Source organism: Bos indicus x Bos taurus, chromosome 8 (assembly GCF_003369695.1).
Source record: "Bos indicus x Bos taurus breed Angus x Brahman F1 hybrid chromosome 8, Bos_hybrid_MaternalHap_v2.0, whole genome shotgun sequence".
Classification (NCBI taxonomy): Eukaryota; Metazoa; Chordata; class Mammalia; order Artiodactyla; family Bovidae; genus Bos; species Bos indicus x Bos taurus.
In genome coordinates this window covers 105467054-105492386 of record NC_040083.1, presented here as the reverse complement: position 1 = coordinate 105492386, position 25333 = coordinate 105467054, and the positions used below count along the sequence as shown (strand labels likewise).

At 41.7% G+C, this 25333-nt stretch overlaps 1 protein-coding gene across 1 annotated transcript in view; it reads right to left on the bottom strand.

The window, feature by feature from the left end:
* Positions 1 to 25333, bottom strand: part of PAPPA (pappalysin 1) — a 266420-nt gene that overhangs the window by 140446 nt on the left and 100641 nt on the right. Inside the window, exons 8-9 of the mRNA XM_027550637.1 lie at positions 7653 to 7781; positions 1333 to 1424 (exon numbers count right to left, since the gene is read on the bottom strand). Coding sequence (XP_027406438.1) covers positions 1333 to 1424; positions 7653 to 7781 — 221 coding nt within the window. The remainder of the gene's footprint in view (positions 1 to 1332; positions 1425 to 7652; positions 7782 to 25333) is intronic.

Genomic DNA, 25333 nt, shown 5'->3' with positions numbered 1-25333 from the left:
CTAACATGTTCTCAGCATAGCTGGGACCAGAGTGCCCGGTTTTCTGACATTTAATCCAAGGCTCTTTCTACTATACCACTAGGTTCATATCAAGATTTTATTATGAATTACACTCAAATCACGAGTGGGGGTGGGGTGGGGAATCTGCACTTCCCTGCCTGGAAACTCTGCTGTCCTTCCCCCCTCCGTATCTTCCTTTTCTTCCATCCACAAACAGGTGTGGGGCACCTCTATTGTGTTGCTCAGCCCTCACTTGGTGCCAAGGAGAAAGTAAGTGGTCAATAAACGTGTTTGAGAATGGAACACACCATAAATGATATGTGGTAAAGAGCTCACAGCATGCCAGGAGAAGGGAGGTCTAAAAGCTGCTCTGTGATGTGCTTCAAACAGTAGAACCAATGACATTTCCTCCCCTTCTGTCCTCCAAGAAAATTGCCTTTCAGAGAGAAATCTTCCCACCAAGGGTTTCCTCCTTTCCTTAGACGGAGCACCTCTGTCTTTTGTACTTGCAAATGAATTGTGATTAGTTTTCACCTCCAGCCCGGGGGATTAGCCAGGGGACCTTTGATCTTCAGGTATCGATTTGCATCTTAAAGGAAGCATGATCTCATCTGGGCCAGCTCAAAATTCCATCCCTGCCCCCCAACCCCTGTCTGTTTACCAACCCCCCAGGCTGACCAGGGGCCTCCCAAGTGGGGCTAAAACAACAAGACCAGCCAGACTCCAAAAACAAATTTCCCATCTGACTTGGTGAAGGTGGGAAAAGGACATTTACTTTCTAAACATGGGCTGGTCTGCAATTCCTCTTCCTCAAGTCAGAGAGCCTGGATCCTGGCTGGAGGCTGTGGAGTAAAATGAACTGAGCTTGTGTGCAAGAATCAGACAAGATCAGGTTCAAGTCCTGGTTCTGTCTTCAAACCTAATCTGTGTGACTCTGGACACGTTTCACAAGCTCTCTGGCTTCTACATTTTTCTCATCTCTAAAGAAAGAATAAAAGCCTTAAACGTCTATACAAATATCCCAGACAGTTGGCATGAAGAAGAGCAATAAATGTAAGATGAAGCTAGATCACAAGGGATATCCATTACCACCGTCATCCATGAGAACATAAGCTCCAGGAGAGCAGAATACCTGCCCTCTGTCTGTCTGCTTCCATGGCTGTATTCACTAGTGCCTAAAACAGAGTCTGGCTCCCAGGAGGCACTCAATACATATGCGTGATAGAAAGGAGTGAATCATCATTTAGTTATAACCATTGCTATTCTTGTAACTGACTAGCCATGCGGCACCGTCCTCTTCTCCAGTGAGGCCCAGAGACAGGGCAGACTTACCGATACAATTGAAGGAGACTTCCTGCCGACAGAAGAGCGAGCAGCCATCCCCATTGATCTTATTCATGTCATCACACTCTTCACCTTGGCTTCTGCAGAACGGATATGGAAGGAAAATTTGTCACATCAGCTTCAGAAGCCCAACTGGGACTTGGAAAAGCCCTCTGGGGGCTATGAACTTTTTGGTTAGGTCTCAGACAAGTCCCTTCCCCTGGCTGAGTTTCTGTTTCTTCCAAACAATGTAAATTTGTGAGGTCCTTATGTTAGTCCTACTGAGTCTTTCTCATGACAAAGTAGAATTCCTGCTTCAGACTCATTCGCTGAGATCTTCTCTGTTAAGTTAGTAAGTCAGAGGGGAGGAAGAAGAGGACGCATCAGTGAACCAGACTTTGCTACTATGTCTAGGAAATCACACTTCCACTCTAAAATGGTGGATTGAAGGGAATTGGGGAGTTTCTAAGGTCTAAATGCTGTTCTTCCGTGTGCCTTGCTCTGGCCCTTCTGTTTTTTCTCCTCCACACATTCAGATCTGATCTTCCTTAGATCAGAGAACACCGCCTTCTCCGTTGGGTGTGTCATTTCATGGTGTCGAGAACTCTAAGGCCTGGGACCTATGCTGCTAGGAAATAAAAATGCCTCCTACTTTAAGGAATTATTTCCATCACCGAAGGATGATTTTGCAGTGGTTAGGATGGGCAGAAAATGAGCCACGCTCTCTAAATTAGATCTAGAAGGGAAGGAGGATTAACAACAGAAAGACTGGATGTGTTACCACTTTCTGGAAAATTCCCATCCCTTTAGTCACAGAAACTTGGGTTTAGAGCCCCATGATCCCAATTAATTGTGTGATCTTGGACAAGTCCCTTAGTAGGGCTCTCCAACCTCTGGCACCTAATGCCTGATGATCTGAGGTGGAGCTGATGCAATAATAATAAAGTGCAATAAACGTAATGAGCTTGAGTCATCCCTAAACCACCTCCCATCGTCCCATTCCATGGAAAAAGCGTCTTCCACGAAACCTGTCCCTAGTGTCAAAAAGGTGGGGGACCGCTGGTTAATCTCTCTCTGATCTTTCTATCTTTGACAGTTTACATCAACAAAAATTGAAAACAAACTTTCCATTGTTTGGCCACACTAAGCACATTTCAAGTCCTCAATAGCTGGATGGAGTGAGTGGCAACTGGATCAGACAGCACAGAATCTATTTCCACTATTATAGAAAAATCCCCTGAATGGTGCTATTCTGGATGTTGAATCTTAGTTTTCTCATGGGATCAGTCCTGGGTGTTCATTGGAAGGACTGATGCTGAAGCTGAAACTCCAATACTTTGGCCACCTCATGCGAGGAGTTGACTCACTGGAAAAGACCCTGATGCTGGGAGGGATTGAGGGCAGGAGGAGAAGGGGACGACAGAGGATGAGATGGCTGGATGGCATCACTGACTCAATGGACATGAGTTTGAGTGAACTCCGGGAGATGGTGATGGACAGGGAGGCCTGGCGTGCTGTGATTCATGGGGTGGCAAAGAGTCGGACAAGACTGAGCGACTGAACTGAACTGAACTGAAAATGGAGATAATTACACCTACTCCTTCGCATCAGTACAAACATGGAAGGTACCTTAAGGGGGCGGGCCAGGTTTGCCACACACAGTGGATGACCAGAGAGTCACAGTCCCCATGCCCACCCAAGTGTCCTGGGATGTCTCTGTAGAGCGTGCAGCAGTTGTCCCTCCTTCCCCAGAGACTGGCTGGGAGTCCCGGCCTGGAAAAGGCCTCAGACTTTGCCTTTCACCCAGGCAATTAACACGGGAAAAGTTTGTTGCTTTAGGAAGTGTCAGAGTACCAGTATGGGGCCTTGTAATCAGTGCTTACGATGACTAGGACATTGCATTGATCTTTGAAGAGCACCCCCCCCCCCCCCAACTTCTCTCCTGCTTGCAATGCCATTGGCAAAGAATTCTATATTCCAAGCTGGACCCATATTCAAGCAAATCTTGCACACTGGAAATCAGTGATGGCCTTGTGATTCTTAACTATTTCATAGGTTATCTGGGGAGAGATTTTTTTTTTTTTTTTTTAACTTGGGCTGGTTTCCCTAAGCCACAAAGAACACTTCTAACCCTCCTTCCCTCACCACCCAAACAGTATGTTCTATTGGTTTAAGCAAAACATTAGGGTCACCGCAAATATCTTCTAGGCATGCCAGATCTATCATTAGATAGATAAGTTCTGAGAAACCTTCTTTGACCTCCTGGGCTAGAGTGGGTGGCCATCTTGTTTGAGTCCAAAGACAAGGGGCTCCATCTATCACCGTGCTTGTCAAACCAACTACCTCTGCCTGTGACTTGAGAGCACCCCACCCTAGGCTTTAGGAAGGCAAAGGAGGTGACACAGTCTTTGTCATCCTAGCACTCTGACGCCTGGCACAATATCTGGGAAAGAGGAAACAGCATGGAGCTATCCCTTCACTTGTTAGTTTTGCAGCACCATCGGTCACGGCAAGGCAATGGTAAATCCAGATGAGAACGTGGGTCCTAGGCCTGCCTTACTGGGTATGTAAGCTTCAGAAAACCATTGTAATCTTTGGGGGCCAGGTGTCTCTTTCGTGAAGTAAGGTAATCAGGCTTGTCTCACACAGTTGTTGGAAGGACCCAAGGAGATGATTGTGTGACACAGTGCCTCCTGCCTAGTAGAGGTTCAATCAGTTCAGTCAGTCAGTTCAGGCGCTCAGTCGTATCAGACTCTTTGTGACCCCATGAGTCGCAGCACACCAGGCCTCCCTGTCCATCACCATCTCCCGGAGTTCACTCAAACTCATGTCCATTGAGTCGGTGATACCATCCAGCCATCTCATCCTCTGTCGTCCCCTTCTCCTCCTGCCCCCAATCCCTCCCAGCATCAGTCTTTTCCAATGAGTCAACTCTTCGCATGAGGTGGCCAAAGTACTGGAGTTTCAGCCTCAGCATCAGTCCTTCCAAAGAAATCCCAGGGCTGATCTCTTTCAGAATGGACTGGTTGGATCTCCTTGCAGTCCAAGGGAGTCTCAAGAGTCTTCTCCAACACCACAGTTCAAAAGCATCAATTCTTTGGTGCTCAGCTTTCTTCACAGTCCAACTCTCACATCCATACATGACCACTGGAAAAACCATAGCTTTGACTAGACGGACCTTTGTTGGCAAAGTAATGTCTCTGCTTTTGAATATGCTATCTATGTTGGTCATAACTTTCCTTCCAAGGAGTAAGCGTCTTTTAATTTCATGGCTGCAATCACCATCTGCAGTGATTTTGGAGCCCCCCAAAATAAAGTCTGACTCTATTTCCACTGTTTCCCCATCTATTTCCCATGAAGTGATGGGAGTTTCAATAAATATTTATAATTATCATTATAGCAGTCATCCAGGGCTTTTATTCATCAGGGGCCTCACTGAGTGTTGAGTCTATCTGTATTTCTTTGTAAATTCCTTTGCATATATACAGCAAATTAGCATGTATCATCCCCTGAAAAATCCAATTAGCAAAAATGACAGCCCTTCTTACTCTCAACTTTTATTTTATTTTATTTTTTTGCTTAGGTAATCATCCATAAGTTGCATTCAGTTTTCTTCCAACTATGTCAACAACTATTTGGTACCTGCAGGTAATTCAATACGTATTTGATGTCTATGAAGGTTATTAATCCTAGGTATAAAATACTAAAAACTTTGCTCAGAATGATATTTAAATTACTACTACTACTGGCAGTTTTAGGTCGGTGATAATATTGCTCGCAGTGTTTTATCAGTGTATCTATGAAAAGTGAAACTGTTAGTCGTTCAGTCCTGTCTGACTCTTTGAGAGCCCATGGACTGTAGCCTGCCAGACTCCTCTGTCCAGGGATTTTCCAAGCAAGAATAGTAAGTGGGTTTCCATTTCCTATTCCAAGCGATCTTTCCGACCCAGGGATTGAACTCGGCTCTCCCGCACTGTGGGAATATTCCTTAACATCTGAGCCATCAAGGAAGCTCTATCTATATCTGATTCCAAAATGGATAGACAGAATTGTAGACCAGATCCTACACGTAGTGAGTTTCTTTTTTATTCCTCTTGCTAAATTAAGAAAACCCAAGTCACAATTATGGGTTGTTGGCAATGACCATGACTGTCTCCTGGATGTTCTGGATATGTAGCTTAATCTTGGACCCACAAAAGATGCAGCACTTTCCCTGGAGATGATCCTGTGCACTTGCTCAGGGTTCTATCAGACAACAGCTCTATCAAAAGGTAGAAGTCAATGTCTTCATGTGGAAGTAAACAGTGAGTATCTTCCCTTTGACCATTTTTGTTACATTAAGTGCCTGAAACCATATCTTCATGTTGGATTGTTGCATTTGGATAAGGATCTTAAATGCATGCAATAGCACACCATCACTGTCAATCTCTGACAAGTGTGGAGTTTTATTTTGTATGCTTAAGGAGTCAAATTCTTGGCAATCAGGTGGTTTGCATCATAATTTAACACTGAAAAATCCTTAGTATTACCCCCTCTGTATTGAAATCGAGATAATTCAGCTTTGAAATTATAGATGCAGGACGTTTAAGACGTGAATATATATATACACACACATATACACCTGAGCTACATCACTTCAGCAAATCACTTGAAATTGCACAAATAATCAATACTGGTCTTTATCAGTGTTAATAGTAAAAAAAAAAAAAAAAAAAAAAGTCATTCGTTATTTCAAAAACTTGACTTAGTACCCTGCTGGTAGCAGCTGGTTTATTTCAGGGTGTTTAGGGGAGCAGTGTCTTGCACATACTGCTATCCTTTTGCACAATAAGTGTGGGCAGATGTAGCTCACTGACCGGCATCTGATCATATTCTCAACATCTGCTTTTCCCTTCAGTGCTAAGCCGTGATCAGAAGGCAAACTGCTGGCCAATAGTGGGTGTCTGTGCGAATGCGTATTCACGTACACACTCTTTCTCTGCATCCCTGCATCATCCTTGCTGTGCTCCTAGCTGGTCCTTTCATTCCATAGCAGCTTTCCAGTGTATATTACACACCACAAGATCATCAGCATCCAGTTAAATTGCTCTTGACCTCTAGTACTAGTGTCAATGATAAACCAGTGAAACAGCCATTGAGCCCTTTTCTTTCATTATATGAACTATACCTATGAATCGATTCATGTTCTGCACATCAGTGAAACAAATTCTCTCTGTAGTGCCCCTCCCCCTACAGAAATAGAAATTGCAATCCCATGGTGCACAGATATTTTGTGATACCCAATGGTGCCATTTAATGAAGGAATTTTGCCAACAACATATTGTATCATCTCCATATGTAATGTTTATTATTAAATCTGCCAATAGTTTTAAAAGTCCCTTAGCAATAGTGTGATTTGTAACTGTGATTGCAATAAAGAACACAGATTTAGCAATGAGTTTAATTGTGAATGATTCTTGCTCTCTTTCATTTTGAGGGCCAAAATTATTTAATTCAGTGACAAGACATTTTTGTGCTTACTCTGGAGGGGAAAAAAAAGCCCAAAGATTTCCTTTTTTTTCTCCCAACAATACAAAAGTCTTGATGGCTTTTCGCCACTTTCTCAGTTGCGTAACATCTTGCCCTGTGGACAGGGGATGAATGGACTGATGATCCGATAAAATCCATTTTCTAGACACACAGCTTTATATCTTCTAATCACACTTTTCCTTTCTTTGGCTGCTTGTGTGGAATCTTTACACTTACTGATTCATTTGCCTCCTGTACTTATAGTCATATTCAAAGTTCACTCCAGAGGACCGTTTACTATTTATGGTTTCAGCATTACAGAGAGTTGAAATATTTTGCTGTTTTTATGAGACTCTGACCCGTTTTGTAAATTGTTGATATAACACAATAGAAATAACAAATAAACTTTCAGTTTTAATAAATGTAAATGGTAACCAGCAAAGAACGTAAAAGTGTTCTCACATAGGTGCCCTGTGTCCTGTTAACTGAGTGTGGACTGAAGTGGAAAACACTAATAGAATCTTTGTCGCACACAGGACATGCTTAGGAACAAGAGCACAGTGGTAGTCAGTGCAGAGTGGTAGCTCTGTGGAAATCTTACCTTATTACACAGTTGAGAACTGTGTTTACTCAAAAAAGAGTCACTGCTTTTCTTCTGAGGCCTGCAAACTACTTGCAGATGAATCGAGTTGCAGATTGCTGGGGCTCCCTCACAGCTCACACCCTGAAGGGTAGCCCGTAAGCTCTTCTCTTTGGTATCCTGACCACCTTCTGACCGAGTTAGCATTACCCCCGCCCCGTCTGTAGCTAGACCTGCTCACCTCTGAATGATGCCATCACCGCAGTACCCACTTCCATGGATGTATGTGGCAGCAGGTGACGGCTCACTCTCTTCATTTCCTGAAATAGCGATGACCCAATACTGGTACCTACTGCCAAGATGTACATCGCTGGAAAACATAAAAACATAAGGAAGACTATTAACTATGCAGACGCAAGGCTGCGGACAGACAAAATGGATCCCCTTGAGTACATTTCTACTAGTCTGGCTTGTTTTTGATACCACCCGCATATTTAATTATTCAATAATTTTTATTTGTTTTTTATACATTTTATTGGAGCATAGTTGATTTACAATTTATATTAATTTCTGCTGTATACCAAAGTGACTCCTTTGTACACATATAAACATTCTTTTTCATATTCTTTTCCATTATGGTTTGTTATAGGAGACTGAATACAGTTCCCTGGGCTGTGCAGTAGGACCTTGTTGTTCACTTATCCCATACATACTAGTTGGCATCTGATAATCCCAAGTTTGCAATCCTTCCCTCCCCCATCCCACTCTCCTTTGGCAACCACAAGAATGTTCTCTATGGCTATGAGTCTCTTGCTGTTTGGTTGATATGTTCATTTGCGTCACATTTTAGAATCCACACATAAGTTAGTTATCCAGGAATTTTTCGTGTCTACTGTGATTAAGCCACTCTCCCACCTATGATGGGCTATACTAAAATGTAGCATCAACTGACATACAACCATGAATATTACCAGGTGGCGCTAGTGGAAAAGAATCTGCCTGCCAATGCAGGAGACACAAGAGATGTGAGTTCGATCCCTGGCTGGAGTAGAAAGTGGCAACCACTCCAGTATTCTTGCCTGGAACATTCCACCAACAGAAGAGCCTGGCGGGCTACAGTCCATGGGGCCGCAAAGAGTTGGACACGACTGAACGACTGAGCACTTTTTATCTTTAATTTAATCTTTAGAATAACCCTGGTGGATAAGAATTGGATGGTATATGGCCCATAACGAAGATGTCTTGGAGAATGCCATCTAGGAAAAATAAATGGGATGAGTAAAAGCACAGAGGTGGGAAAGCACCATGCCAGATTCCGTGGGCACTGTCTGATCTATTGCCCTCATTTTAAGATCTGAGCGGAAACCCCATATAAGCAAGCAAGCCCTTTCCTTATGTTTCACATCCAACGACTATCCCTGCCACTTGCTCCGCCCTGTGCTTCTCACTCTTGACTAAAATAATAATAATAGCAGCATCTATTAAATGAATGTCAAGCCTGGGGCTAAGCACTTTCTGTGTTTTCTCATTTGAGAATCAAAACAACACTACATGTATACCAGTAGTTTCACGTTTATTTTACAGATGATGAATCTGAGGCATAAAGAGACTAAGTAACTTGCTTACAACCATATGGCATTAAATTATATCCTGCACTCTGCCTCCCTCATTCCTAGTTCAGGTCTGCTTGAACAATTTCACTCCTTGCAAAGGGAAATCTTGTTCTGCAATTGCAATTCCAGGCTTTAGTTCCTGCTAGATTTCCAGTTTGCCTAGATTGCATCTCTCCTCTGCTCTCAAGACCCCACAGAGCAATGCCTGTTCCACTTTCCTGGCACTCAGCCTTACACCAGATCACCTTCCTCCCTTTCTGATTTCTTCTTAGCTCCTTACTTGAATTCCCTGCTATGGAAGGAAACTGGATACTGGCAATTATCTTCCAGGGCAAAGATATATTTATCCACATGACCAAATCACCATCCCCATTTTCTTTTTGACCGTTTTCAAAGGGAAATGTTATTCTTCTCTTTCATCTCCCTCTGCACCAATTAATTATTTTTTAATAATAAAAATGTGTCATGGGAAAAAAGAATGCACAAAATGGTAATGAAGAGAATTCCTATCAGATTCCAGAGTTGGGGTGAGGGGGGATTCATAAACAAAAGGATGGTGTCAAAAAATCTCAAGTTCTCCTGCCCATCTGTTGTTTCAGCTGCTGATCGGGCTGGGGCTGTTTGGATAAGGCCAATAAGATAACAGGTGCAGCGACAACAGACATTATCTCCTGACTCTCAACACAGTGACAAGTTAGAGTTTATGAGCACTGAAGAAGGCTCCCGAAGAACACGACCCTCTGAGAATGCTGGACTTATGACCCAATAGACAGCTTGTTTTAGCACTGCTGGAGCAGGTAAGAATATTGAGGGTAGACCAGAAGTCCCTGGAGATTCTAGCAGTGCTCTGTCAATGAAAGCTGGGTAGGCAAGATGCATATACATATATTATATGGATAACTGTATGAATAATGATTGCCTTGTAAACCTCTGGAATGCTAATTTGTTGATATAATTAGAGGCTTTTATAAAAGTTTATTGGCTATTTGACCACCTCTAGACCAATGAATGTATACATTTTCAGATGGTGCTTCTGAAACTGGAATATTGGGGCAGGGGGAAGAATGGCTTTCCCGGGTGATGCATGAAGGCCCAAGATAAAGATGACATGTGCTCTATTGTACATTAATTTTGCTTTAAAATATGGAGGCTGGGACTTCCTGGAGGTCCAGTGGCTAAGAATCCACCTCGCAATACCAAGGACGTGGGTTCGATCCCTGGTCAGGGAACTAAACTCCCACATGCCCCAGGGCAACTAGGTTCATGCACAGCAACTACTGAGCCTGTGCACTTCCAAGCCCACACAGCATAACTAGAAAGTGCGTGTGCTACAAACAAAAGATTCCACATGATGTAACAAAGATCTGGCATGCCACAACTAAGAATTGACACAGTCAAATAAATAAAATTAAAATATATATATATAAAGGTATGTTTTATATTAAACAATTATGGCCCAATTAGGGAATACAATTTAAAAAAATTCTACAGGCTACCTCCCAGGCTACTGGGGCATATGGTCACTGTCTGAAGCAGATGGAGCACTTGGGTGGAAAAGCGTGAGACTGTGAAGATTACGTCTCTATCTCGTGTTTTCTCATTCGTGGTGTGCATCCAAATGATTTATGCCTGATGATATTTAGGGGCTCTGCTAATATTCGTGACTGTTTTCTCCCCCACCTTGCCTGGTCTCCTCCCCTCTCCCTGCTCCTCCGTCTCAGTAAACACCACTTTGAGGTGAGCAAACATAAGTTTCCATCCTGGCTTCCTCACTTGCTCGCTGAGAAGTCATAGGCGGGTGTTCCAGTGCTCTGAGCTTATTTCAAATTAGTCAGAAGCCCCGTTTCACAGCATTTTCCCACAGGTTGAACATGAGAACACATAAAGCACCTCTGTGCCTAGCCAGCGATAAATAGTTAACAAATGTTAACCTGTTACTATTAAAGCTAAATTATCAACATTCTCATCCACTTAGAGTTTTGCTATGCTCTCTTTACTAGAAGGAATGGAGTGACAGATAACTATATATAAACTTGGTTTGGTACACTCATGAAGATGAATAAGACGATCATCTATCACTGAGTCATGGTTCGATGGAAAACCTCTTTTCTGCCACGGTGTTTGGCTAGAACACCCTCAGGGCATGCAGCTCTCTTTCTTTCTCTCTCTCTAGGTGGCTGTTGCAACTTTTGAAATTTCTGGATCCCAGAAGGTTTGTCTTTACCCCGGGGCAAAATCGATTCCCCAGTAACTTCCACCACTGTCCTTCTTATTACCTGCCGGCATTACACAGAAAGTATCTGATTGGTAGAGAAACCTTAATACCCTCCTTCCAAACAGTGCCTGCATGGCACATGCATGATTATCTCTCAGAAGCCTGAGAGTGGCTCTTTGGAGCAGGGCTTGTTATCCCAAATTTTCACATAGGAAATTAGAAGCCATTCCCTTCATTAAAAGGACTAGAAGGGAAATCAGGACAAAATGTTATGAAAAAGATTGTATTTTTCCACTTAAGAATTCCCGTGATAAAACTATATTTTTTCCAAGTTAAAGTCACAATGAATACTAAACCAGGGCTCTTTTCTTAAGAGCCTAAGGTAGAAGAGAATTTTTTGAGGACAGGCTATGGCTTCTGAAGGCTTTGCTGGAGGTTAGGACCTATTTCATGGTTGGCCCAAAAGTAGCACCTTTATGTCCGGTTGCTCCTTTCAGCTGCTCTGAAAACCATCTGGAAAGTCTTAATGCTGTCGCTGGAACCCCTTCCCCTCCTGAGTCTCCCACATCCAGGCAGACCCTAAGCCTTGTCAACTTCCCGCATCCAACAGCTTCCGTGTCTTTCCCTGAGCATCCTTGCTACCACCTACATCTCAACCGTGACAGCTCTGGCTCACCCTCTTGCCTTGAGCATCTCCCCTTTCCAGTCTCGCCAACACCATCAGAATATTCTTAGATCCAAAGCTACTCTCCAGCTCAAAGCCTCCCCATGTAGGACAGTGATGGGAACATGCTTCCACCTGAAACTTCCTATTTCTCTTGGTATAAAACTAAAATTTTACCACTTCATCTGAAACACAATTAGTTCCATCACTTCTGATTTCTCTCATCGAGTTCTGAGTGCCAGTTTATTTTAAAGCTAACCTCCACCAGAATTCAGTCATTAATGCATCACATCTCAGATTAATTTCAGGCCTTTAGCTAGTAAGTTTAAATGGTAGTATTTAAATGTGATGAGATTGTTTGGCTGGTTTTGAAGGGTGGCTTGTTTTGCATCCTTGGTATGACTTTTTTTTTTTAATGTTTTTATGTTTAACCATCATTGTTTCACAAATGTCTCAATGACACATCTGCCTTAGGTTTGCATCTCTGGCAATTAGAAATAAAAACACTGACATTTCTAAGTGGTATGACTTTTCAGTACTTTTCCTCAGAAATGTATTGATGGTGATACGTATCAAATTTGGAGCACAACCTGAAAGTAAATGTAGTTATAGATTATAAAATCACTATCTTAAGAAAATATATGTTATTAAGGAGTCTAAGGAGAAGGCAATGGCACCCTACTCCAGTACTCTTGCCTGGAAAATCCCATGGATGGAGGAGCCTGGTAGGCTGCAGTCCATGGGGTCGCTAAGAGTCGGACACGACTGAGCGACTTCACTTTCACTTTTCACTTTCATCCATTGGAGAAGGAAATGGCAACCCACTCCAGTGTTCTTGCCTGGAGAATCCTAGGGACAGGGGAACCTGGTGGGCTACCGTCTGTGGGGTCGCACAGAGTCGGACACGACTGAAGCGACTTAGCAGCAAGGAGTCTAAACACGCCATGACTGAGCTTTTGGCAAAAATGTCAATTTCTTAAAATATTGGTGTGCAATTAGTATCATGACAGGTCAATTAAAAATCCCTCTGAAATCTACAAGCAAGTCACTTTCTTCCTCTGAGTCTGTTTTCCTATCTTTTAATTAAGATGTATGATTCTTGTCCCATGCCACTGTGAAAGAGAATTACAAAAGTACAGTAGGAGAAAAAGGGTGGGGGAACATCATTTCACAGTGGAAATACCCCATATCGCTTGCTCCAGGAAATGCTCTCTGAGCCTCTTGATTCCTCCTTATTGACCTCCTATTGTTTCCATATTATAGCATTTATTTATCATATATTCTCTTTATATAGTCTGTGTAACTGAACTGTATTATACTTTTTGATACCCTACTTCTGCGATAATTATAGCAATTATAGTTTCCATTTGATGGCTATTTATTGCATGCCAGGCACTATGCCTGGCATATTTCATATGAATAACATCATTTAAGCAAAACAGCAGTCCCTTGAATATTTACTACGAAAAGTTTTTAGGTGAGGAAACAAATATCTAGAGAGGTGAAGCTACCTGCCTATAGTCACACTGCTTTTGTCACAGGAACAGGAACTTAAGCAAGTCTGACTAATTCCATCCCAAGACACTGCTCTCTGGAGGTGAGGACCCTGGCTGTTATAAACCAGAAAAGAGAGCAGAGGTGAAAAGATCAAGTTTTTGAATCTGCATACAAAGACCAGTTGGAAAGTTCTAGAAGTCAGGAGAGACACACATTCTCTTAAACACCATGAATGGCTCACTCATCATGGGCAAGCCATTCCTCCTCTCTGATCATCCATTTCTTCATCTACAAAATGGGCATCTGGGAAGAATGTGACAAGCAGCTCTAATTTAACGAGGAATGTGGTGTTGCATCTTCCTGCCACAGGCTTTTCTACAAGCTAGAAGCTGCCTCAGCACTTAAAATTCTGCGCTGAGAAGGATGTAGTTCTAAATCTGCCACCCAGATTGACTAAGCTGGGAGACATGGTAGCCGGGACCACCTAGGATGCCTCTGGCTCAGGAAGAGCCCAAGTATTCCAGGGCTGCCTTGGGCTAAGGATAAGAGGGTAATCCCTGGGTACTTCATACACCAGCTTCCAGCCACGGGAAGAGAAGGAAACAATCACTTTTGGAGCCTGAGAGGATGTGCCCAGGCACACTATACATACCATTAGTATTGTGTTGATTAGAAAATATATTAATCATACAGAGAAATACAAAGAACATTATAACAAATCCCCTTAGGCTTACCACCCAGCTTTGTCAAATTAAAACATTTCGTCATGTTTTCTTCCTCTTTTTTTGTGGGGCGGTTGGCGGGGGGGGGGGCGGGGAATAAAATATACTGTTTTGTATTTTTTGTTTTCAATCCACCATTTCTCTCTCACATGAGTATTTTTATATTTCTTGTGCCTATGTGTTGCTCTGCATGTTTTACAATTCCTAGGTGTTTTAATACTATATTTATTATTGTGTAGCAGTTTTTTTTTAAACCCAGCATTGTTTTTGAGGTCACATAGATTGATCATATAGATCAATGCAGTAATATATTTCCTTTGATCATTCTTTTCCTGATAGACACCCAGATTATATCTCTGTCATTATTACTATCATCGTTGGTAATCTTTTTATTTGTTATTTCCAACAACATTGCTCTAAACACACATGTTCATGTTCCTTTGCACATAAAGCATGGGTGTCTGCAGGAAATACATCTAAAGTGGAATTGCTAGGCTGAAGATAGTTGCATCTTCAACTTTATTAGATATTGCTAAATTACTCTCCAAAGGTGTACTGATTAGCACACCTACCAATAGACTTTCCATTGTTCCAGGTCCCTGGCAGCACTAGGTTCTCCCAAACATGTAACTTTGTAGCTAATCTGATGGGTATTAAATGATACTTGGGCTTCCCTGGTGGCTCAGATGGTAAAGAATCTGCCTGCAATGCAGGAGACCTGGGTTCAATCCCTGGGTCGGAAAGATTCCCTGGAGAAGGAAATGGCAACCCATTCCAGTACTCTTGCTTGGAGAATCCCATGGACAGAGGAGCCTGGTGGGCTGTAGTCCATGGGGCCACAAAGAGTCAGAAATGACTGAGAGACTAATGCTTTAGGGGCTTCCCTGGTGGTAGTATTCTACTTTGCCTTTCCCTGATTACTAACAAGCCTGAGTATCATTTCAGGTGTTTGTTGAAAACATATGTTTCTACCTATGTTGACTGTTCATCACTCTGGCCTATTTTAAATTGGGTTCTTTTGTCCTTATTGATATGCCATGCATTTATAGATACTGGATACTGATTCTTTGCAAATTTTTTTTTCATTCTGTTTAGCTTGTTTTGTTGAATAAAAATTTTTAATCATTTCCTTCATGATTTGATCTTTTCATGGCTTGTTAAATAAACGTTTGTTTACTCCAAGGTATTCACAAACTCAAATAAGTAGTCTCCCCTATTTTCTTCCAATAGTTTTAAGTTTTTATGTTTACATGTATGGCTTCAATCAACTACAAACAGTTTTTAAAATGATGGTGATAAGGATTGTTTCCCCCCAAATAGAGATGAATCATTTGTCTGACATTATTTATGTAAAACTTAATCCTTTCACTACTGAATTGTGACACATTCTTTGCCATATATCACTCAGAACTTAGATAAGCTTTCTTTTTTGGGGGGGGGGGGTTGTCTTGTTTCAGTAGTTTATTTTTTTCCTATTATCTTATCCATAGCAGTTTGTCTTAATTTCCATAGTTTTAGAAAAGTCTTGATTTATCTACAAGTCCACTCTATACTTTGGTTTTGTCCATCAAAAGACCCTTTTACTCTTTCAAGTGAATTTTTAGTTTCATTTTTTGAAATGCCTGTTGGGATTTTAATTCAAATTTCATTGAATTTATAGATGCATTTGAGGATAAAATCCTTCTTTATGACATTGTATCCTCCCATATAACTATATAGTTTATCTTTATATTTATTTAGTTCTCCTTTTATGATTTCAGTAAAGTTTTTAAAGCTTTCTTCATAAAAACTGTGATGATTTTTTATTAGGGATATATTCCCAACTCTAAGCATTTTATGGATGTCAGTGCTATAGTAAATGGTAGCTTTAATTTCTCTATCTACCCATCCACATACATAAACATATTTGCATGTATATCTATATTTGTATCTTCATGTCTTAGAGCTGACAAAAATAATTTATAGATATTCAATTCATCAGTCCTCATAGGCTGTTTTATTAGTTCCACTAATTTGTTGATTCTTATTAATTTTTCTATGCAGTCTTTTATAGACAAGGGTCATGATAGTTTAATTTCTCCCTTTTCAATCCTCAGAAATTTTGTTGATATTTTTTTGCCTAGCTGGGTCAGGTAGGACCAATGGTGTTACTGGTTTTGTTTTTTATCATGAAGGGACTTGATTTTATTAAGAGTTTTAAAATTCTGCACCTAGTAAGTCAATTTTATTTAAAAAAAATATTTTCATATGCTGGTCTTGTGAATTACACTCATAGACCATATAACTTTAACATCTCATTTTATCCTGGGAAAATCCACTTGATGCAACGTTTATGTATTTGTTTGAGTTTGTAGGTTTTAATACATGGATATATTTGGTCTGCTAGTATCTTATATGGGCTTCTGGGGTAGCTCAGCTGGTAGAGAATCCACCTGCAGTGCAGTTTGATTCCTGGCTTGAGAAGTTTCCCTGGAGAAGGGATAGGCTACTCCCTCCAGTAATTTTGGGCTTCCCTTATGGCTCAGAGGGTAAAGAACCTGCCAGCAATGAGAGAGACCTGGGTTTGATCCCTGGGCTGAGAAGATTTTCCTGGAGGAGGGCATGGCAACCCACTCCAGTATGATTGCCTGGAGAATCCCCAGGGACAGAGGAGCCCGGTGGGCTACACTCCATGGGGTCATAAAGAGTCAAACACGACTGAGCGACTAAGCACACACAGTATTGTATATAAGATTTCTTGCTGTTTTGATCATACACATAATTGATCAAAAAGATGTTTTAACCCTCTTCATTTATTTACTTGTCTGCTTGTTTACTGGCTTATATATTTATGTGTTGTGTTGTGGATGGAAATACTGTTCTATGTGATACTTATTCTTTGATACTTCCTATTGTCATTTTGTGTCCTGGGACATAATAAATTAAAAAAGAAAGTTCTATACATTCTAGAAGAAAATATTTATACTGAATTCAGTAACAGGGTTCTATATATTTTTGTCAGATGAAACACTTTTTTGTGTGTGTTGTTCAAAGTCAATTAGATAGTGTTTTTGTTTTTTTTTTTTTTGCTTAGTCTATTAATTATTGAGAAAGTATGTTAAAATATTATAATACCACTGTGGATTTATTGCTTTTTTTTTCAAAGGTGTCATAGTCGATTTATATATTTTCAGGGCATGTTATTTGGTATATACAAGCTCAAAACCATTATATAACTTCCATTTATCATTATATGGTAATCACTATATCTTAGAAAAATTTTTGTCTTAATATTTCTTTTGCCTGATATTAATACTAGTGTGTTTTGGTTAGTTTTTTCCTGGCATATATTTTCCATTTCTTTACCTTTAACCTTTCAATGAATTTATATTCAGTTAAATCCAACATAAGAATCTACATCTTCATAGTCGACTTTAATCTGATTAGTGTGGTGACTATTAATTAATTTACCCCATCTTGTTATGCTTTCCGTCTATCATCCTTTTTCCTTGCTTATTTATTTCCTTCCTTTCTTACCTTCCTTTGGATATACTGGATCTCTTTATTTTTACTCTTTACCCCTAGTTAGTCCATCTAACTTTTACAGATTATACTTTCTTACTATTTCTTTTTCCTGGTTACACAAAAATATGGATGTATACACTTATTATCAATGTCAAAATTTAATAAAAACTGATGTTGATTTCTGACCCTTATTCTTAAGTTTTTATGTTTTTTGTGATTTTTTAATTTTGACGTGTCAACTCATGTTCATTGGGTTTTAATCCATGGGCAATCATGTGTTTCCCAAGGTCAGGTCTCTATTCCCTCTCAGAGGATAATTTCTAGGTAGCCTTGAAACATTATTCATCTAGAACTCATCTTTTTCATTTTGCTTCCAGTTAGTTTTTTCAGTTCAGGCATTCCCAGACCATAGTGAGCAATGTAAACTCAAATCTCAAATCTTTGTGAGATATACGACATAGACATAGATAAGTGATAAGTGAAGTCGCTCAGTTATGTCCAACTCTTTGCGACCCCATGGGCTATAGCCTACCAGGCTCCTCTGTCCATGGGATTTTCCAGGCAATAGTCCTGGAGTGGATTGCCATTTCCTTCTCCAGGGGATCTTCCCAAACCAGGGATCGAACCTGGGTCTCCCGCTTCGTAGACAGACGCTTTACCGTTTGAGCCACCAGGGAAGTCAACATAGACATAGATATTTCCCCCCAAATACACCCTTTCATTAAGCATGTAACTTTCAGAAGTCCTAACTTCATTTTGAAGCCCTCAGATAAAATTTCCCACTTTTCAGAGTTTTAGGGCCAAATCTCCTCTCCTGGAATAAGCGAGAATATTCAGTCCACTCACTTGCCAAACTGAAGGCTCTCCCTTGTCCAAACTACATCAATAAAACTAGATTCAGAGCTAACCTATCTAGTTCTCAGTTCCATCTTTTTGTTTGCTTGTAGCAACATATATATATATATATATATATATATATATTTTTTTTTTTTTTTTACTTCTCTGATCTGTCATGCATTTTGAAGGACGCTAGTTACATCAATTGTATTTTATCTCAAATGACTGGATAGATGTTTGTACTAGAAATATTTTTAGTTTGCTAGTCCACATTTTCACATACAATTATTAATATATACCTGAAAGATAGAAATCATTTGCACTGTTCATTTGGGGTTGAGTGTAGTTCAGTGATCTGCCCACAGTCAGGGAGATAATAATTACAAAGCAGAATTTAAATCATGCTGTTTGACTCTAGAACCCTTGACATTCCCATGATATTGAGAGGACTCCTTGGATAAGTATACACTAGTGAGCAGTGCATTAATCGCCAATCAAGTATAGACCACTGCAAATATCTGAAGATAAGACAAGCTCCTCTTGTAGTTCCAAAGTCTTTTAGGAAGCTACAGCTCAAACTAAAGTAGGTTTTATTGCTTCCGTAGAGTTATAGAACAAAAAGCTTAAGCACTAGCATACTGCTAGAGTGAGAGCTGATTTTTGTTTTAATTGAGAAGGGATAGTAACATTATCACAACTGCTTTACTTTTTTTTTCTAACCTTAAAGATCACCCATGCTTACTTTAGCAAATTAAAGCACTATATAAAATAATCAAAATAAAGTAAAATTATATCAAATTCAATCACATTGAAGCAGCTATCAAGAATACTCCAGACTTCTCTGGTGGTCTAGGAGCTAAGAATCCACCTGCCAATGCAGGGGACACGGGTTCCATCCTTGGTCCGCAAAGATCCCCCATGCCACAGGGCAATTCAGCCTGTGTGCCACAACCACTGAATCCAGGCATGCCCAGGAGCCCACACTCTGCAACCACAGAGGCCACCGCAGTGAGAAGCCTGTGCACTGTGACCAGAGGGGAGCCTCCGCTTGCTGCGACTAGAGAAAGTCTGCCCGCAGCAACGAGGACCCAGGGCAGTGCCCACCACAGAGAAAAAACATTAGTAATCAAATAAACAATGTTTTAAAAGAACAGCCTTCTGGTCAGCACCCTTCATGTATCTTTTTATGTATTATCACATACACACACACAATTTTCTATGAATGTAAGTGCACAAATATGTCAATACTATTTCATCTTTGAAAGGAAGTGAAAGTCGCTCAGTCGTGTCCAATTCTTTGTGCCCCCATGGACTATACCATCCATGGAATGCTTTAGGCCAGAATACTGGAGTGGGTAGCCTTTCCCTTCTCCAGGGGATCTTCCCAACCCAGGAATCGAACCTAGGTCTCCCACATTGCAGGCAGATTCTTTTCCAGCTGAGCCACCAGGGAAGTCCATTTCATCTTCAGTATTCATGAAAAAAAGGGCATAGGAGAAGTAAGTCCAGCTAGTTAGCTTCATGCTATCTAATTATTTTCATGACCTTGACCACTTTTTCAAATCCTGAATAAATATGTGTATATCATTTCCCTGGCTGACCCATTCATTCATCCAAATAGCATCCAATGAGTTGTCCCAACTTCTCCTAGGTTTCCTGGATTCAGTTAAGTTCAGTTCAGTTGCTCAGTCATGTCCGACTCTTTGCAACCCCATGAGTCGCAGTACGCCAGGCCTCCCTGTCCATCACCAACTCCTGGAGTTCACTCAGACTCACGTCCATCGAGTCGGTGATACCAACCAGCCATCTCATCCTCTGTCATCCCCTTCACCTCCTGCCCCCAATCCCTCCAAGCATCAGAGTCTTTTCCAATGAGTCAACTCTTCGCATGAGGTGGCCGAAGTACTGGAGTTTCAGCTTTAGCATGATTCCTTCCAGAGAAATCCCAGGGCTGATCTCCTTTAGAATGGACTGGTTGGATCTCCTTGCAGTCCAAGGGATTCTCAAGTCTTCTCCAACACCACAGTTCAAAAGCATCAATTCTTCGGTACTCAGCTTTCTTCACAGTCCAACTTTCACATCCATACATGACCACTGGAAAAACCATAGCTTTGACTAGATGGACCTTTGTTGGCAAAGTAATGTCTCTGCTTTTGAATATGCTATCTAGGTTGGTCATAACTTTCCTTCCAAGGAGTATGCGTCTTTTAATTTCATGGCTGCAGTCACCATCTGCAGTGATTTTGGAGCCCAAAAAAATAAAGTCTGACACTGTTTCCACTGTTTCCTCATATATTTCCCATTCAAAGATCAATAAAATATAGTCCTGCCTTTAGGATACTCAGAGGCTTGTGGGGAAGACAAGACAATAAAAAGAATAGCTTTCACATGGCTTAAAGAGTGTAACAGGTCTACAGCAAGCACAGGTAGTATCAGACACAGAGGAGGAGTCTGGAAAGACTTCTCAGAGAAGGTATACTGGCTTGACAGGAGACGTAAGGAAAAACCATTCCAGGGGAAGAAGAGAGAAATGGCTTTCGAGGCAAAGGACACAACCACCTTTGTTCTGAATCACCTCTGTCCACCTTACTGCTTTGGTAGCAGTAAGACAACTGGTTTGGAGGAAAGGCAGAAAGACCAAATATTCCCCATGGGATGAATGATGTGGGAATAAACCATCACGTTTGGGCGCTGTGCTAGGTGTTGTCATATTCTAAAGTGATTAAAGAGAAGTAAAACTTACAGCAAAATCGCCTTTCTCACTGAATCCCTGAAGCTGAGTGGTCTTCTCCAAAGGATTTCTTAACATTCGTACACTCAGTTGTTTTTTTTCCCCCATATGCAGTTATAATATACTCCTAATTCCAATTTTATTTGGGTATCACCCTGAATTTTTACGAGAGCACTTGATTTTTGTTCTATGTTGAGAGGTCCTTTGGGCTTAGGTTTCATTGGAAGAGGGCAGTTGTTAATTATCTGAAGCAGAGAATATCCTCTGCCTTTGGGAAGGGAAACTCGAAAGGCATTTTGACATCACTATGGATGTCTCCTGGACCACATGTCAGGAAAAATGACTATGGTTCTTCCATTAACTTTGGCTGTGATTTTAGACAAATTAATTCTCCTCTCCCAACCTTGATTTCCGTGTGCAAGTCAAATAAAAAGGATATAAGAAGCTTCTGGTAGGAGACTTTCCAAAGATGAAGAAGGCAACATCATTGTTCTCAAATAGTTCATTGGGCAAAAAAGAGGATAAGCCAAATACAGTTTGACTGTAATTCAAGGAAGAATTAAAGAGCACCAACAGAAAAGAGGGTCCAAGAGCGGTTAGAAGGATGAGAAAGGGAAGACTCCTAACACTGTTAGATTGATTGCTCCTCTAAGAGTCCATCCAGTTCAGTTCAGTTCAGTCACTCAGTCATGTCTGAATCTCTGCGACCCCATGAATTGCAGCACGCCAGGCTTCCCTGTCCATCCCCAACTCCTGGAGTTCATTTAAACTCATGTCCATCAACTCGGTGGTGCCATCCAGCCATCTCATCCTCTGTTGTCCCCTTCTCCTCCTGCCCCCAATCCCTCCCAGCATCAGAGGCTTTTCCAATGAGTCAACTCTTCACATGAGGTGGCCAAAGAACTGGAGTTTCAGCTTCAGCATTATTCCTTCCAAAGAATACCCAGGGCTGATCTCCTTCAGAATGGACTGGTTGGATCTCCTTGTAGTCCAAGGGACTCTCAAGAGTCTTCTCCAACAACACAGTTCAAAAGCATCAATTCTTCAGTGCTCAGCCTTCTTCACAGTCCAACTCTCACATCCATACATGACCACTGGAAAAACCATAGCCTTGACTAGACAGACCTTTATTGGCAAAGTAATGTCTCTGCTTTTGAATATGCTATCTAGGTTGGTCATAACTTTCCTTCCAAGGAGTAAGCGTCTTTTAATTTCATGGCTGCAGTCACCATCTGCAGTGATTTTGGAGCCCAGAAAAATAAAGTCTGACACTGTTTCCACTGTTTCCCCATCTATTTCCCATGAAGTGACGGGACCAGATGCCATGATCTTCATTTTCTGAATGTTGAGCTTTAAGCCAACTTTTTTACTTTTATCAAGAGGTTTTTTAGTTCCTCTTCACTTTTTGCCATAACGGTGGTATCACCTGCATATCTGAGGTTATTGATATTTCTCCCGGCAATCTGGATTCCAGCTTGTGCTTCTTCCAGCCCAGTGTTTCTCATGATGTACTCTGCATACAAGTTAAATAAGCAGGGTGACAATATACAGCCTTGACGTACTCCTTTTCCTATTTGGAACCAGTCTGTTGTTCCATGTCCAGTTCTAACTGTTGCTTCCTGACCTGCATATAGGTTTCTCAAGGGGCAGGTCAGGTGGTCTGGTATTTCCACCTCTTTCAGAATTTTCCACAGTTTATTGTGATCCACACAGTCAAAGGCTTTGGCATAGTCAATAAAGTAGAAATAGATGTTTTTCTGGAACTCTTTTGCTTTTTCTATAATCCAACAGATGTTGGCAATTTGATCTCTGGTTCCTTTGCCTTTTCTAAAACCAGCTTGAACATCTGAAAATTCACAGTTCACTATTGCTGAAGCCTGGCTTAGAGAATTTTGAGCATTACTTTACTAGCGTGTGAGATGAGTGCAATTGTGCGGTAGTTTGAGCATTCTTTGCCATTGCCTTTCTTTGGGATTGGAATGAAAACTGACCTTTTCCAGTCCTGTGGCCACTGCTGAGTTTTCCAAATTTGCTGGCATATTGAGTGCAGGACTTCCACAGCATCATCTTTCAGGATTTGAAATAGCTCAACTGGAATTCCATCACCTCCACTAGCTTTGTTCATAGTGATGCTTCCTAAGGCCCACTTGACTTCACATTCCAGGATGTCTGGCTCTTAGGTGAGTGATCACACCATCGTGATTATCTTGGTTGTGAAGATCTTTTTTGTACAGTTCTTCTGTGTATTCTTGCCACCTCTTCTTAATATCTGAGTCCATATCCCCCCATAATTGATTATAAAATTCAGCAACCTTTGTTGCAATCAGATGTCTTCTCTGGTGTATATTAAAGTGTTCTTAGGACAAAAGGAAACATTAGCCTTTCATTGCTACATCTCTGTACCTAGCAGAGTGCTTGGCACAGGTGAGGTTTCCAACAATATCTGTTGAAGGAATTAACAGTTTGAGATAGTGCATAGGGAAAATGTCAAGACATAAATGATGAGTGTGGTATTCAGTAGGAACTGCACAGAACAGGACACAGGTAAAGGTTTTGAGAGAAAGAACAGTGCATTAAGACTGGCCTTCAAGCTAAGTCAAAGGAAGTGCTAAAGTTCAACGACAATGGTCAATTGAAAGTGTGCGGTAAATGGTGGAAGGTTCTGAGGAAGATATTGCGGCATGCATCACTGAACGATGGGAACTCACGAGTGTAAAAGCAGGGGACTGAATGCAAGGATTTCCTAGGTTCCCCGTCTTCAGCTGTATAAGTCAGAATGTAGATGATTTAACAGGAGTTGAGACGTCAAACGAGCACCCAGGTCTTTAGTCAGGCTGGGTTAACTCCACTGCCGCCTACCCTCCTACCAGACCAGCACCTGGTAGACGTGGCTCTTTCCATTCAAGTGCCCTTTTATTAGGAGAGGGCAATGGCAACCCACTCCAGTACTCTTGCCTGGAAAATCCCATGGACAGAGGAGACTGGTAGGCTGCAGTCCTGGTGAAGCCTGGTGGGCTGCCGTCTATGGGGTCGCACAGAGTCGGACGACTGAAGCGACTTAGCAGTAGCAGCAGCAGCCCTTTTATTAAAGCTGTGCATCTCAGAATACTGAGATTCTGAAGCCAAGAAAAGAATCTTTGTCTGGGAAAATGAACTTTTGTCTTACAATGTCCATCCACTCTTGGTGACTGCTGTGAGTTCCAACTCATGGTCTGGATTAAATGAATAAAGAATGAGGAAGCAGGGATCTGAGAAGCCACTGGGCATGTGTATCCCTCCCAATGGGACTCGGGTCCACCCCTCTCACACAGGTAACACACAAACTCATTCTTTCCATGCTAACGACGCTGCCTTCACTCTGCATAAGGCTCAGAAAGGAGCAGATGTATACACTCAACTGATGAATTCCAGCAGCTTTTGAAATAACTGTCCAAAGGTTTGCCCTGGTACCAATTTACAACACAGTAGCAAATTTAATAAAACTAACAGTTTGCAGCCAAGGCCTTTGTTATTTTGTTTTAATCATCTTTTACCACCAATTGAAATGATTTTCTACTTTCTTGGTGCAGTGCAATAAAATACAAGACAAAGAATGGAGGGGCAACGTGGAAATTAGAAAAAGATTCCGAGTTTCAAATCCGGGGATAAGGTAACAGCAGGCTTGAGAGCTAGCTGGTTGTTTGCGTCCGGCGGAGATTTGAAGGGAAGACATTTCCCAGTCTGGGGGAAACGCCGCACCTGGATAGCATTAAAGCAAGGAGGGAGGAAAAGGACTACAAGGGACTCTTGTTTTTCCTGAACGCAACCAAAGGCGCTGTGTGACAGCTTCCCCAAAAACCCGTGCTGGTGATGGACAGGGCTCTTGATTACAGAGCAGGGCTTGTGACAAGCTGACCAGTCGCCAAGACCCCCGGGAGCCGAAACACCAGATACGGTGGGAGGTAAACAAGGCTTGGGCGCAGTGTGAACGCGAGGCCACGCCGGGGCCGGGAGCTGAGCGGGGGGACCGGTGACAGCCGGTGATGGAGCAGCGCTAAGTGAACACAGTTGTGGACGACTCGGGGCCAGCGCAGAAGGCAGCCTCCTTTCTCCTCCCCTTGGCCTCGCTGGGTGGCCAGCGATTTTATTACTGGCAGAGG